The 16,357-nt window shown below is 39.5% G+C and overlaps 1 protein-coding gene and 1 long non-coding RNA gene across 2 annotated transcripts in view; both read left to right on the forward strand.

Annotated features, from left to right (window-relative positions):
• CPNE8 (copine 8) overlaps positions 1-7,880 on the forward strand; it is a 102,581-nt gene extending 94,701 nt beyond the window's left edge. The window contains exons 19-20 of the mRNA XM_038167416.2: positions 937-1,010; positions 5,910-7,880. Coding sequence (XP_038023344.2) covers positions 937-1,010; positions 5,910-6,098 — 263 coding nt within the window. The 3' untranslated portion in view covers positions 6,099-7,880. The remainder of the gene's footprint in view (positions 1-936; positions 1,011-5,909) is intronic.
• Positions 7,881-8,535: 655 nt separating this feature from the next.
• Positions 8,536-15,886, forward strand: LOC119713677 (uncharacterized). The gene is made up of 3 exons (XR_005260881.2): positions 8,536-8,814; positions 9,500-9,637; positions 15,360-15,886. It is a non-coding gene; the product is annotated as an uncharacterized lncRNA (long non-coding RNA).
• The last annotated feature ends 471 nt before the right edge of the window (positions 15,887-16,357 follow it).

Here is a 16,357-nt window from a genome sequence, read left to right on the forward strand (position 1 = left end):
TGTTAGTGGGTCTTCTCTTCAAATACCTGTCCAGTCTTCTGGTTTGAACATACGCACATTTATTGCATCAACAGCAATATCTAGCAATGTGCTCTACAGGCCTACTAACTAATTTTTGAAGAAATACATCCTTCTCTTTTCTTTGAACTTGGATCCTGATAGCTTTATTTATGCTTTCGAGATCTTGCATTGGAAGAAATAGGTTTTGAAATTTTGGGTTCAGTGAGCTCAGCACAGTTTGTAAAGCCCTAAGAAGTTCTAGGGGTGCTCCAGGGCTTAGATTTTCATATAGTGTACTGAAAGAAGAATTGTAGGATTGCTGATCCAATGGCTGAGCAATTATTTTGTAATCCCAGGTTCATCCATTGCAACACTTTTGTATGCCTTCCTACAGAAGTCTAAAATAGCTTCTGGGTATATTGACAATTTCAGAGTTTTCCTGGACCTTTTTCAAAAAAATGCAAGAGCTGGCTAGTAAATTTAAGAAAATTATTTTAAAAATTCCTAATCCATATGTAATAACAGTCATTACCAGTATGAATGTTATTGCCTTGTTGTACTATATCCCGTGTTACCTTCTGTTAACAATAATTTCTGAAGATGAATTCTCCACCTGTGAAAGTATGAATATAGCCTTACAAAAAGGATATGCTTGCTGATTCGGGAGCTGGAAGGATATGGTGGAACTTATCATGGTGTGTTTTGTTCTGAAGATGAGAATAAAGGCAAAAACTAGGTATTGTTAGCATGAAAAAGTACAAAATAACTGCAATGCATGATGTATTTTATAGAGCAAATAATCTAAAGAGTTACCTTAAGTTAGCTGTTGATGGTTTTGTTCCTCCAAAAGTGTAAATTGACTAAAGTTTTCCTTAGCAATGCTTTCTTTGGGTGGTTGAACTCTCACAGATAAATTAATTTCTTTCTTTTTTTAAGCTATGGAAGAACTGGATGGTGATGTAGTCAGGATTTCTTCAAGAGGAAAGTTTGCAGAAAGAGACATTGTGCAGGTGGGAGAGAAAAATTGCCCTAATCATTACATTTTACTAATCCTTTTTGTTTTGACTTCTTGTTCTATCTATATTCCCACCTTTCGTTTTACCTGAGCACTGACATACTTTATCTTACGGATGTTTATAACAAGCTCAGAAACTCTTTGTGATACCTCTAAGCCTTTATATAACACAAAATATTGGATATGCATTGAATAGAAAATGATCCCTAACTGGTAGCACACTGAGATAAAGTCTTAGGGTTATGCAGCCACGGGAGAAGAGTTAGGTGCCTCTGCATTCCAGGTACTGCAATCTCACTGTGATTCCATGAAGGAAAACTGCAACTTCTGCGGAAATCAGCAGTACCTAGACCTCTAGAACTGGATTTAAGATGTATAGGGTATCTTCCCTTGCCTCTAACTGCCAGTACAGCAGACCGTGAGTCTCCCAGTTCCTATGTCCTGTCTGCCACGTATGATTGTGCAGATGCCTCATGCCTCAAGGTATCACAGATGATAGCAGGCAACTTTGTTAAGGTGACTGAACAAAACCTTAAAAGTGCTGTTCTCACCTGCATTCCACCGGCTCCTCCACTTCTTTGCCAATGCCCTCTGGTTCTGTTCCTGCTTGTTACCACCATTCAGTCAGCCCTGTGATTGTCATTCACACCAAAGCAGCCACTTGCAGGGCAGCATGGTAGCTCTGCATGCACATACCCACCATAATGCCCTTTCTGCCCAAGAACAGCAGATTTCTATAAATCCACAGCTTGTCCAAACCATGTATTTCATCCATGCTCCTGGCACCCCTTTTTTGGCCTACTGATTACATACACTCCTGGAAAGACTTAATTTCATAATTGTTTTGTTGATCAAATCAGAAATTAGATACTCATTTTTATTTTCATGGGATACTAAAGGGGAACCAAACACCGAGAAGGACGTTCGATGGCTCAGCATACTAGTCCCTGCTTGCTAAAGGAAGTATTTAAGAAGTTGACAGTTGAAAAGTAGCAAACTACTTAAAAATTAGATCAACCTGGTGACTGTAGAAAGAATTATATCTGCCTAAGGTATCTGGCCTAAGTCAGCTATAAACAAGCTGCCTTTAGAACTGGAAATGCTTCAGGATCCCAGACTAATATTTCTGGAAAGCCCTGTGCTGTGTCAGAATTGTTAAAGCTAATTCACGTATCTCTGGCATGCATTGCACTGTGTACTTTAAATATGTGCAAGGTAATTATACATAATTTCTCCAAACAACAGAATCTCCTAAAGCTGCTGTTTTTACATTCAGTGAGCATAAACAAATAGACTTCTTCAAATGTTATACAAAAGATTAGTGAAAATGTAACGCATCAGAAATATTCTAATTTCAGCTGAAATAAAAAATAAAATTCAGTGAATACCTTTTTGTGTTTCCTTGAAATTCATTGCATATCAGAAATGGAATAAAACATTTATTTCCTATGAACGTATTTCAATCAGAACTTTGCCCCAAGCCATACTGAATTAGCTGAAGGCAGTAATATTTTGTGCACTTTCTGTCTAAATAATAACAAATACATTATAGTCTAGCTACATAAATAAAAAGGGATAATGTCAAACCCTTTAAGTTTAGTGTGACCTTTATTTTGTAAATGGTAGGATAAAACTGACTTGCTTTTATAAAATAAACTACTCAAATATAAAAAGATAATCTTTTTTTTTGTGTTTGTGTGTATTAGGTTAGTTAAAATTAGGTAGTAAACCTGACTGTTAATTTTAACAGTCAGTATTACTGTGAAATAAGTAAATTAGGAATGGAGAAATTTGCCTGTTATAAGTGATTCACTGCATTGATTATATTTACTACTGACTGCAGTTTGTGGAAAGACATGATCTTTGTTTTTCCCTCCTTGCTAACAAACATAAGTATTGTAGGGAATCTGAATTATATGTCTACCAATTCTTCCTCAGTTTATTTAATTTCTGCTCCTTTGTTATCCTTTTTCTATTTAATTTTTTTTAGGAAAATATTTACTCATGGCAATGTACTTATTGTTTCTCTTGAACATTTTGTATATTAAAATCTTACATAAACTCTCAAGCTACAGGCAAAGCATTTTGCATTTGTTCAGTTTCCCTTCAATTTTTCTTACATCTTTCATTCTATGAAAGATTTCTACTACCTCTGCTTGTTCTGTGTGGTAGCTCTAGGCATTGCTGTCATTGCCATCTGTCCTTGTGTATCTGTGCATATGTTTGTCTGTCCATGGTTCCTCCAACTCTTCTGATACCTATATACCTCAAGGAGAGGGGAGGGAGAACTAATTCAGGCCATCTGCATTGTATAATTGCATTTCAACAACTGCACTGTTGAAATAGCCTCCATTTGCTTCAGAAATGTGGTCTGAGTTTTCATGGCTGTGCTTAAGGTGATCTCTTGAAATGGGACACGTTTGCTTTTTTAAACCAGAGAGCATATGTTTTTTACATAAGACTGCATTAGAAAAAGAATAACCATCTGAGAGGGAAATGAACACCAAGCTTATCCCTTCACAGCTGAATGTGTAAACTTACAGGCTACAGAGATATTTCCTTTTTTTGTTATTCTAACTATATGCTTCTGGGGACAGTTAGAGGTATTCTTACCAGTAATATAATGCAGTTTAAGAAGGAGAAAGCTGTTGAAACTGGGCAGTGCTGTGCTGGCTTTTGGAAACCGATGGTGCTTTTTTTTAATAATCTCAAGAAGTCACTTCCAGACTCAGCTATTCAGTGCCTGAGTCATCATCTTCTAGGGAGCTGCTTGCTGGGGAAATACTCCAATCAGTTGCTGTTTATGCTTAATTTGGTCACAGGTTTCGGTGTAACTCAACATAGTTTAAGCACCGAGGACTGAAGCTCTTTATCTGGCAAGCTGAGATCCTCATCCAGGGAGTGAAGCAAAGAGTCAACTCCTACTTCAATTCTAAACATATTTTGGTAGGAGATTGATGCCTTGATAGGGACAATACTGAACAGATTCCAAAGCTTGAGAATAAGCATAGGAAAGATACCGCTAATACTGTCTATGCCTCAAGTCAAACCCAACCTTCAAATTCCCAAATTTTACCTGAATGGAACATTTGATCCCTAAATTCTGTGGGATATCCCGGAGCTGGCTTAATTTTCTAGGTGAGCACCACTAAATGTAATAGTATCCCAGTCTTCTTATTCATCTTCCCTTGTTACCCTCTTCTTTGCTCTTGTGATTTTTGTGGTGGATTTTGAAACCAAGACAACATGCAGGTTGCATGCACTCGTGTCATTCTGCATGTGCCATTGTTTCCATGTATCCCTATAGAATCTGTAGAGATACTGCCTTTTAAGAACAATTTTTAATTTTCAACTATTTTGCTTTTGATGAACAAGCTATGTTTTTCATATCCTGCCTGCTTTAAGCATTTTTTTTAATATTGACTCCACTGAAAATAAAGAAGTTCATTGCAAAACCATAGCAGAATGGTAGCAATAAACTTCATCTAGTTTCATAAGTCCAGGGTGAGAAGTGCTTTCCGGAGCTGATGTAAAAATGATTTAATTAAGTTCTTTATTGCTGAAAGGTTACCTTGATTTTTTTTTTTTTCAAGAGTTGCTTTATTTGTTTAATATATTAAGTACTCTTTTGTTGTGCTTTTTTTCTGTCTTTCCTGGAAGATACTCAGAAATGCAGTGTAAGTTAAACTCTCACTGTAATTCAGTGGTCTTCTAAATCTTGAAAGCTTTAATGCTTTTTAGAAAAATGAAATTTAATATAAAGTCTTGCTTGATGCACATCCAAAAAGACATTTTTTTTTCGGGTTAGGATAATGGGGAAAAGGTTCTGCTCATTTTAGAGTTCAGCCAGGAGATGAGACATCTCTGGGTTTGGCTTCTCAATCAGTTCTAGTTTTATCCTGGAGAATTATATGAGAAAAGTTAACAATTGGGTCTTCTCTGTTTCATGAGGGAGAAAAAAGGTCCTGTTAGGGTTTGAATTCTAGCATAGCCAACCATATTAGTAGCTTTTGAAAATAAATCACGATTTCGAAAAGTCACCCAACTGCAATCCTGAGATAGACCCCAAAATTTGAGCAAGAAGCAGAATTTCAAATAAACATTCCTATTGGCAGAACTGATTAAATAACTTTACCAACTACATCTCTGCATGCTGCCTGCTGTGAATTAAAATCAAGGAGCCTATACTCTTTCTTTTTTTTCCTTACTTTTAAGATGCACAAGCAACTTGTTAATTACAGTGAATTTCAAGGAAAAGCTGGTGGGTAATTTTTTAGGTGTTGCAGATGTGGATATCCCATAACACATTCTTTTTTGAAATCAAATCTTTTTAGCTTAGAGCCTTAATGCATTTGTTAGTGTCAGGTATAAAGTATTGAGTTGGTTCATAGCCCTGCTGAGTATAATGAAAAATGATTAAGAATATAAAGTCATTCATTCTTGTTTTGTTCAGTTCAGATGGCAAAAGTTCTGTGCACAAATTGCCAGAGCAGAGACAGTCTGTTAGGAGAGCCCTATATGAACAGGACATGTAAGCTAATAATAGCTTTGTGAAACAAAATTACTTTATTTTATAAAAAGGGTTGAGAGACGAGCAGAATATGTCAATAAAGCATGTAACTGGGAATCTGAGCCAGCCATGGTTTAAGAATATGAAGAGCTTCATCCAAGTGAAAGCTTGATACTATTTCTATTAGAAAGTAGATGTTTTAAATCGAGATATAATGTGTGTAGATAAAATACAAAATATGTATGTGTATATGCATGTATAAAATGTGTAAGGTGGTATATTCATGTACCTTAACTCCCTAGATCAAACTTTCTCATCTTTGTGTTGTAAGATGTCTTCTGTGTCTGCATAATGACTTGTGTGAACGTATCTTTTGTTTTGTAGTTTGTGCCATTCCGGGATTACATTGACAGAAGTGGAAACCACGTGCTAAGCATGGCAAGACTTGCTAAAGATGTTTTAGCTGAGATCCCAGACCAGTTTCTGTCCTACATGAGAGTCAGAGGAATAAAGCCATCACCTGCACCACCACCCTACACACCTCCTATTCATGTGTTACAGACTCAGATTTGAGTGCTCCAAAGTGCTTAGCATTTTTCAGAAGTCGAGAGTCTCTGGATGCAGCAGTAGCTTTTTGGAGCTAGAAAAATTCTCTTCACATACCAAAATTCTCCATAAGGTTGCATGAGCAACTGAAAAGCTTTTAAATGCTAGGATGAAAATGTGTATGTTCTCTCCAAGTCCTTTTTTTTTTTTTTTAATTTCTTCTTTTGGACAAGAAACCCTGCTTTTTTGATCTATTTATTCGAGGGGAAAGCACAAGTCAGGATTTCAACTCAGAAGAAATGTCCTCTCTGAATACTGTGTGTACATAAATGTATAGGAATGCTATTCCTCTGTATCAATGTTTACATGTTACTATTTTTAAATTTCAGTACTTTTATAACTATTCTTAAGAATACAAGTTTGGAATATTGATTCACACGTCTTCTAGCTTGCAATAGTTTGTCACAAGACCACAAGAGAAGCAATATCTCTTTGAATGTTTGTCCAGACAAATACAAATGGAAGTTAAGAAAAGGACAAATATATACGTGTTTTCCAATACCTGAATTGCTTCAATCAGTGCTTAGTAATCTATTCATCTCACACTCTGAGAATAAGCTCCTAAAATGTGAATATCATAAATTGTCTATGACTTAGGACCAACTCCAAACTTCAAGGGGGAGGTATGTGTATTTTTTCAGAGATTCTCCAATTTCTAAGTTTATCTAAGTTTACAGTTTTTTAAACTAGTTACTGAAGCAAATTAGAAGAGTTACTTGCTATAAGTAATTAAAGAAAATTACCTCAAATCAGAACTTTGAGTATTACAGTTGACTCACTGAGCTCATTAAATCTTATCATGCATTCCTTAAAGCACTGGAAATTTTGCATCAGAAGAGTCTTTTGATGTGATTACAGCAGATGTTTTATAATGGATCATTTTAAACTTAATTTAAAATTATAACTTTTTTGTCTAGATTGCCCATTCAAAGGGATGCTGGCTCTTAATATTTGGGTTTATATTGTCATTTAATCACATTTCCATTCAGGATGCATGAATGATAATGTTAATTAACTGGTTTAAAAATTGCACAACCATGTTGCTTTGTGCACAATTTTGTGTACTGAACTACCCAAAAATTTTATTATATGCCTGTTCATATATAATTATGAAATGATTTTGCATGTACAGTTTTTACGAAATACACAGTTTTGTGAGTTTGTGTCAGATATATTTTATTTAGAACTAATGGCCTTAAATTTCACAAAACTCCTGAAATGATTGTGAATTGCCTTCAAATACTGTTAAAACTGAACATTTTTATTTTTTGTGTGTCACAATTGTAACTGTCTTGTAATGTAACTTCTTTTCTTTGCATATAAACTGTTTACTACTTCTGTTTCTTACTACTGTATGTGGTAATGTACAGTATGAAACTAAGGTGCGTTTTTTAAGCATGAAAAGTTTTTTTCCAGAAAACGTATCTTCAATATTAATGGCATATAACTATATAAAAGCAGAATCTTCCATTTTTAAATATATTTAAATTCCTTTAACTATCTCATGCGGGAAGTTCCTTTTTCCAGATAATTATTCTGTTGGTAAGGGGGAGGGGGAAAAGTTAGTTTTTTTTTGTAGAAATAAATATTGTTTTATTTTTGTTTCAAAACAGTTTTTACATAAATATGAATTTTAATTTTCTCACCAAAATATGTATTTCTTAGTGGATTGGTGTTGCATGAATGAAATTTGATACCTGACAATTACAAATTTTGATGAAAGTGCATCATAAAGAATGTTTAAATCTACTGAACGGTGGTGGTGTTCTCCTTCCATCTCCTGCCTTTATATCTCACACTTGCATTGTTGGCACTTTATAAATAGCTGAATTAATACTATATTTCTGTTGCTTCATTCTGTTAGATGAATCTTTATGCTGACATTTGTATGAGTTCACATGGGTCCATGTTTTTAGCAGGTTTTTATCTGAAAGCCAAAATTACCAATTTACGTTAATCAGTTTCCAGGTCTTCCGAGTTTTTATTTCTTCATTTTTTGTCTAATATTTATATATTTATCTGGTGTTTTATCTAGCATTTATTCATTTCAGATTGAGTTATTAAAAAAAAAAAAAAGAGTAACTTAGCTCTCATTTAATCAGCACCTGTTATTAATGCCAAGATCAGTCTCAAAATTAACAAGTGAGGAAATTTTAAAGATTGGTATTATTTAATCAATTTAATTGACAAAAATTAATAAATAATTTAATAATTAATCACAATTTTCTTTCTGTCCAGCACCAGTTCCAACCTATTCTGTTCTACACTGTTGTTTTTCCTTCTGTTTGGTATTGGAGTGTAAATTTAACATAATTAATGGAAAGAAAAAGATGTAATCAGAGGGATGATTTGTCCTGGGACCAGTACTGTTTAATATCCTTATCAGTGACATAGACAGTGGAATCGAGTGCACCTCAGCAAGTTTTCAGATGACACCAAGCTGAGTGGTGCAGTTGATACCCAGAAGGAAGGGATGCCATCCAGAAGGACCTGGGCAGGCTGGAGAAGTGGGCCCATGTGAACCTAATGAGGTTCAACGAGGCCAAGTGCAAGGTGCTGCACCTGGGTCAGGGCAACCTCAGACAGGAGTCATCCCCCTCTGCTCTGCCCTGGTGAAGCCCCACCGGGAGCCCTGTGTTCAGCCCTGGGGCCCCCAGCACGAGGAGGATGTGGATGTGTTAGAGTGGGTCCCCAGTGGGTTAGAGCTGGGGATGTTCAGCCTGAAGAAAAGGCAGCTTCAGGAAGACCTCACTGCAGCTTTTCAGCACTTAAAGGGGGCTTATGAAAAAGATGGAGAGCAACTTTTTACGTGGGCAAACAATGACAAGACATGGGGGGAAGGTTTTAAACTAAAAGAGAGGAGATACATATTAGACGTTAGGAGGAAATTCTTCACTCGGAGGGTGGTGAGGCACTGGTGCAGATTGCCCAGAGAGGCTGTGGATGCCCCATCCTTAGAGGTGTTCAAGACCTGGCTGGATGAGACCCTGGGCAGTCTGATCTAGTGGGAGGTGTCCCTGCCTATAGTAGTGGGGTTGCAACTGTGTGATCTTTAAGGTCCCTTCCAACCCAACCCATTCTGTGGATCTATAATCGTATGATGAAGTATTCTAGTGGGAAAAGGATTTTTTTTCCAGACTAGTGACATTGCCTCTGGGTTCAACACCCTAACTCTGTAAAGTGCATGATATCGTTATGCAGGCCCACAGTCATGCCAGTAATAAGGATGAGAGTCAATGGTTATAACTTCTAATTTCTGCAAAGCATCATATCGAGTCATTTTTCCTTCTGCCATTATTCTGAAGAATAATGAGCCATAAAACTCCCGTTCCTTCCCAGGAAACGCTAGCTGCTGTACTTTCCAACAGGATTTCCAGGTTTGGACTGTCACTTCTCCAACCAGAGAGTTGCATCTAGTTCTCCCATATCCAGCTGGACTTGGAGTAACAAGGTGTCCTGGCCAGGCAGCAGGGTGCAAGCAGCTCTATGCAGAGTTCGCAATCAAGGTAATGCTTTGGTAATGCACATGTTGGGTTGTAAATTCTACCAAGCTGTTGCAGATAGCATTTCATAATGAATAGTCCTCTTATTCTAATTACTAAAAAATACCAGACACTATTTATATTTAAGAAAGGGAAAGTATAACATGATGGGACAAAAATGTACAAACATGCAGGGTGCAAACTGTATAAACGTCCTACAGATTAGGAAGGGCACTGTCTCATGGGGGATATCATTTGAGAATGACTTTGAGGTTTCATTTAGACTAGCAGGTTATCATTTGGTAATCTGGAAGGAGAAATTAGTTTGATCTTAGTTATGAAGAATAGAATTCTGTAATTGCAGGGAAAGGTGGCAGCCTACACAGCAGAATTTTCATGGTCTTCAAATCAGCTTACTTCTATACACAAAAAGGTTTGTTAAGGATGGTCCCCAGGGAAATATTTGAAAGAGTGATAAAGAATTCAGGAGAACAGGTATTTGCTGGACAGATACATTTTGAAAAGCTGAAAAGTCTCAGCTAAATAGGGTCAGATGAAATTCATTCCAGAATAATTCAAAAAAAATGGCTGAAACAATCCGAATGATAAATGATTATCATCTTTGAGAACTAATAAAAGGACACAAATGACAAATTATGCCAGTGCAGCAGGAAACCAGGGAGCATAGTAAGAGGCTATTATGACTGTATCAGAAGTTCTTCAAACAGAAACATCAAAAAGAATAGAAAAGGAGAATATGTTGCTATGGATAAATGTAAAAGATTAGCACAGGCAAGTGTAAAAAAAAAATCAGGACAGTGAAGCACTAAGTAAGTGCATAAAGGCCAGCAAATCCCAGGCTAGAAAGGGGAGGAAAGTCGGGCCCTTTATTTAATGAAAAGAACAACTGAAGAGTAAATCTAGAGAAAACTGAAATGCTAGATGTCTCTTTTTCCTTCATTCATCACAGAAGAGGAATAATAACTGAATTAAGTGGCCAATTCCTCTCTCCATCCTTCCCCCCCAAAAGTTATCTAGACCTAGGTTTACAGCTACCAATAAAAACGTGTTAAAAATGCATACTTTTGAAATGATTGTCCTGAAAAGCAATATACTAAGCTTCAGGATAAAAGAAAGAAACAGCTGCCATGTAATTGTATTAAAGCTTTTAAATTACATTTTAAAGGCAAAGAGGGAGATAATGGCTTCATTTGAAGGGCTATGAAATACTACAAAATTGGTTAGGCTGTGTTCAGAAAAATGCTAGCAGTCTTTCATCGTCCAACAGGAAAAATGTATCCATTGGTCTTCTGTAGGGACCGGTCTTGCTTTTGGTACTGTTTGGTCATTGCCGCTGATGACATGATATATAAAAGAGTTTTATTAAATTAGCAGGTTATATCAACTGGAGATGATTCAAACACTTTCAAATACGGGCTTAAAACTCAAAAATATGTTTGTGAATTAGAAAAAATACCTGTATGAGAAGCAAATTCAGTGAGTTCAGATAAGAGTACTTAAGTAGCACCCAACTGCAGTATTTTCTGGCTATGCAACAATTCTGCAGAGAAGTGTCTGAATTTTGTCCTGGTTTAGGCTGGGATAGAGTTATTTTTAAAGTTATTTTTCTTCATAATATGGTGCTGTGTTTTGGGTTTAGGATGAAGATCATGTCATTAACACCAATGTTTTCTTTGTTACTGGACAGTGCTTACACTGAGTCAGGGACTTTTGTCTGCTTGTGCTGCCCTGCCAGTGAGGGGGCTGGGGATGTGCAGGGAGCTGGGAGGGGACAGAACCAGGACAGCCGGCCCAGACTGGCCAAAGGGATGTCCCATGCCATGTGGTGTCATTCTGGGCAATAAACTGGGGGCTTGCTGGGGGGCTGCTGTTGCTCAGAGATTGTCTGGGCATTGGTTGGCTGGTGGTGAGTAACTGTGCCATGCATCACTTGTTGCTTCTAATGCTTGTTTTATTTTTGTTTTCCCTTTCTTATTAAAATGCCCTTATCTCAACCCACCAGTTCTCGCACTTTTACCTTTTTTCAGTTCTCTGCCCCATCTCACTTGAGGGGGACTGAGCGAGGGGCTGCGTGGTGCTGAGCTGCCTGTGGGTTAAGCTGCGACAGGCGATGGTGGATGGCAGAACAGACACTGGGCAGGAGATGTGGTGGGACATCCTGAGTATAGACTGCCTGAAATAATCCTTTCACCGTTCTCAAAATATTGAGGCCTCAGTTAGCCTACCGGGTCCAAGTTTTGAGACTTCAAATAAGACGTGGATCAGTTTGAAGAAGTCAGAGAGAGCTGTCGGAGTGAGCTAGGCAAATGGCCAGGGAAGGTTTGAGTGTGGCTGGCCTCCCTGCCAGAGCTGGGCTGTAATATTATTTTTTTTGTTGATCGCAGTAACTTCCACAGCAAGGGTCAGTGTGACGCCACAACTTGCCCTACTGATGTGGGAGAGCAGATGGACGTAAGCATGGCAGAAATATTTTCAGGAAGGACTGGCCATGACCATTTAGATCATTAGGTTGTTGCCTGATATTGCTTATTTCTCACATGAAGTTTGCTCTTACTTCTTTCAGAATGCTTCATGGCAATACATTTTTTCTTCCCTCACTCCATGACAGATGATTGTTTCTTTGCCACTCCTTTGATATGGCATGATTTCATGTTTATTCCAAGCCAGCCTTTTGCATTGATGCCCATTGCTGTTGGAGTGGTGTCTTGCCTCACCTGGCTGGCGGTGACTGCTATATCAGGTTGGCCCTCTACACAAAGGGAATAGATGTTTCTGAGCACGTGCTTACTGCCAAACGCTAAACATTAATAAATTTCATCACTGGGGTTCGTATTTGGTGAATTTATTTTGCAAAGGCGTTGAACCAACTGAGCATTCGTATAGATACACCATGAACAGAAGGCGTACAAATGTTGTGAGATACCTGCCCTGCACCTATGATGCCACCACTGTGACTTCCACAGGTGGCAGGACAGCCTTCTGCAGCCACCGCCAGCTGTGGCCACGCACTGAGTAATTTCATCATGTCTGTATTGGTCTGTTCCTACAAAACTCCTACCAGCCTGGAGAGGAACATGATTGTCCTATTAACGGGGCGGACACGTGCATCCCCTTGCCACAGGCTGTTATCTGTGGTTCGGTTTTCTTTGGGCTGCTCGTGAAATCAGAGCAATTGGCTGCATGTGCAAAGTGATTAGCAACGAAGGCTGTGTCTTAACTGAGTGGGCCATCAGGATGCAATCACCAGAGAAAGGGAAGGCGCTGGGAAGTGAATTGGCTGGCTTCTGTGAGCACAGAAGTTCTGGGCAACTTCTCTGTGGAGAATAATGGAGTAAATAATCCCCTCACCATGTCATTAAATACTTCCACTGGCAAAAAGCCCCCAAAAGTATGGAAGCGAGAACAGAGCCTTGACTGATTACTTTCTGTGAGCAGGGGGAAATAGAAAATACCAATAGGTTGTCAAACCTGGAGGAAAGAAGGGAGTTCTGTAGGAGTCTCTCACGTCTATTGCTGGTAAATATTGTCATTAATGCTATTAACAAGGGATTAAAGGCTACATTTATAAAACCAATGAATGTGTCAGCTCACCAGGGCTGCAGGCTGGGAGGCTTGATTAGAATTCAAAAATGTTTCTGATAAATGAGAGGGAAGGTCAGGAATCAGTAAGATAAACTGCTGTGAAAAAGAAGTGGAAAGTGCTGCATTCAAGAGAGGAATAAATAAGCACAAATGAAATGAAAAATACCTGGATAAGCAGCAACACTGGAGTTAATAATCTGCAGATTACAGCTGCGCTCCAAACAGAATATGAATCAAATTGAGATACCTAAAAAGCAATGATCTCTCTGGAAGATGTTAACAGCAGTAGTGGCTGCATGAGGTGGAGATGATTATTGCTTGCCACCGAGCAGTGCTGAGCCTGGCACTGGGTCTGGACCACGCTTTAAGGAAGATGTGGACAACTTTGAAAGAATCCAGAAGAGAAGAGGAGCAGGTGTTTTTTAATTGTTGAGGAAAAAAATAAAAGTGGTTGGTTATGTTTTGTATGCAAATGACCAGGGGGTCCATGCTAACTCTGTGTGCGAAGAGGTGCTGTAATGAGCTGTCCTCAGAGGTCAAAGTGATGGTCGCTGAAGTTATCATTTTTGGCAGCAAGGAGGACAAAGCTTCCTAACTAACTGCAGGGCACTGTCTAGTATATCTCAGGGACTCTGGGTAATCTGTGTCTTAGAAATTGTTCAGAACAGGCTGGACAGCCATTAGGGATGGCCTCCCTCTGAGCAGGGAAATAGTACATGAAGTAGTTAAACATCCTCCTGATGTCCTGCTTGTCAGCCCTGCAGATGCAGCAGCCGTATGAAGAGAGAGCAAAGAGCAATACGGCTGGAGAGGAGGCAGAGGACTGGAGTGAGGCATGTACTCAGCGGCTAATTATGATTTCCTTTACTAAATTGGTCCCTTCAACTGGAAAAGAGCAAGGGAAAGAGCATCGTCTACCACAAAGTACTCAAGCACCCAGTGTGGTATGGTCATGGGAAAGGGCAAATGGCGCCTTGGAGCAGCTCGGGGAGGGCAGCTTGGGTAGGTGGGTAGGAAGGCAGCAGGCGAACTATGGAGGGCTCTGGTGAGATGTCACCCAAAATGTGTATGCTTGTATGTGTACCCAGTCACCGATTTTAGAAGAGATGGATTCAGGTGGGCCGGTGAAGAGGATATTCCCCTCTGACAGACAGGTCCCTGTGTGTGTGACCAAAGGCTAAGAGCAAAGCTCTTCGCTTCGATGACGGTGAACGTCAGGGGAAGGGTGGATGTGCCAAGTGAGCTGGTGCCAAAGCACAGCGAGATGGAAGTCTCTGTGTGCAGATCCCAGGTTTCTAAGCAGGACTGCAAACAGGTGCTGCAACAGCAGTCACTGTAGCTTGATTGAGGGAGAAACTTCATGCGTGTATGACAGAGGTGAGAGCACGTTGCTGCCTGCAACATCTGGGAGCTGAATTCCCCGCTGTTCCAGGTGGCAGGCAGACATGGAGGGGGACAGCATGCCTCTTTGGCCTGTGTCAGAGAAAAAAGGAATCAGAGTACTTGGTCAAATGAGTTGATTCCTACTTCTCATCTCCACAGACCTCATTGCCTCGAGGGGCCTTGAGGTGTATGAGGAGTGTGGCCATCATGGTGCTCTGTGGCCTTCTCCTTGGGCCTTCTCCTTCAGCCCTTGGCCAGGCCTGCTCCTCTAGCAAGGGTGTCTCCAGAGGAGGTGGAAGAACAGGAGGCAGCAAGGGACCCTCTAAAGCTCTTCTCTTCAAACCTCATAGTCCCCTCCCCTGCTCCAGGGACCTTCTGTTTTTCAGAGAAGACCAGAGAGCCTCAGAAATGTGCTTGAAGTGAGGCGAACCTGTGTCCTGCATGGCCCCCAGCATGGTGCTGGCTACTTATCATCTACTATAAAGGCTGCTAGAAAGCCAGGTCATGAACCAGGCACCAAAATCTCTGCATGCTTCAGATGGTAATGCCAGCATCCCACGTTTCCCACTGATAAATTGGTAGAGTCAATTTTACTGATGCTCTCAGGCAGCTGTGGTTACCTGTCATTGAACAAAGGAACATCACACGTTACTGTGACTGATGCGTAATAGCTCAGGAGCTGGAAATTATATTTTAAGCATGTGGGCTGGTGGGGAAAAAAAAGAAATCAACAGAAATATTTCCTACAATTCCTTTACAGGGAGGGACATCGGATATGGAGTTACATCCTCGGGATTCATAACACCAGGCGATACTGAAACACTATTTCTTCAGTAACAAGATATTTTCCTCACATCTCCAACTCACTCATCAGTAACAGAGGATTAAGGCTCGTGATAAAAGAATTGAAGCAGCACTTGAGAGATACTGGAATAAAGCCATAATTGGACTAACATTATCAGGTGCCTTTAAATCTGTGCTTTGCTTGTTCGTCATGCAAAGCTTCAAAGATAAATGCCTTTTTGGTGTGGAGGGAGAATCATTTTATGGTGCGAGTGGTTTGTTAATAATACCGTCCCCCACTGGCCTTCTTTGGAGCTAATGGTTTGCTCCTCCAGTTGGAGTTGCAGACATCCTTTTGTTTCAACTGTGACAAATATTTGACAAAAGAAACCCCACTGGCTTTAAAACTGAGTCATCCTCATTTTCTGCTATCTGGGCCTCCTCTAAAGCTGTCACCTTTCTGTAACTTAGACCTGTACAAATCTCCTGTGCAAATGTCACTTTGGCAGCCCTCTAAAAAGCTTAGAACAAAATTCCATTTTATTTTTTTTTTTTTAGCATTTTACTCAGCAGAATTCACAGTGTGGAGAAATTACACCTGCTAATGAAATTAGCTATTTACCCCTCACTAAATTCCCTTCAGCGTGAGAATAGGCATTGCAGCAGATAAAGCCTTAAAAAAAATTATAAAAACCCAAGTCAATTGCAGACAGACTGCAATTGCTTCTGAAGTTATTTTTCTCATCTTGATAAGCCTCTTGGAGGAATACAAATGGGAAGAAGGTGATGCCATTGTGAGTGAGGAAAACCACTGAATCGCAGCATTTCATTACTGGAGAGAGGCTGTCAGCTGCACTGCAACATTTCCCACTGCCCTGGAAGAATTAGCGAGAAAAGAGAGACACGTTTCATGCACACCCACAGCATTAGCGAGGTTCTTTCTGGCACTGCTAGATATTTAACAGCACAGGGAGA

Source organism: Anas platyrhynchos, chromosome 1 (assembly GCF_047663525.1).
Source record: "Anas platyrhynchos isolate ZD024472 breed Pekin duck chromosome 1, IASCAAS_PekinDuck_T2T, whole genome shotgun sequence".
Lineage (NCBI taxonomy): Eukaryota > Metazoa > Chordata > Aves > Anseriformes > Anatidae > Anas > Anas platyrhynchos.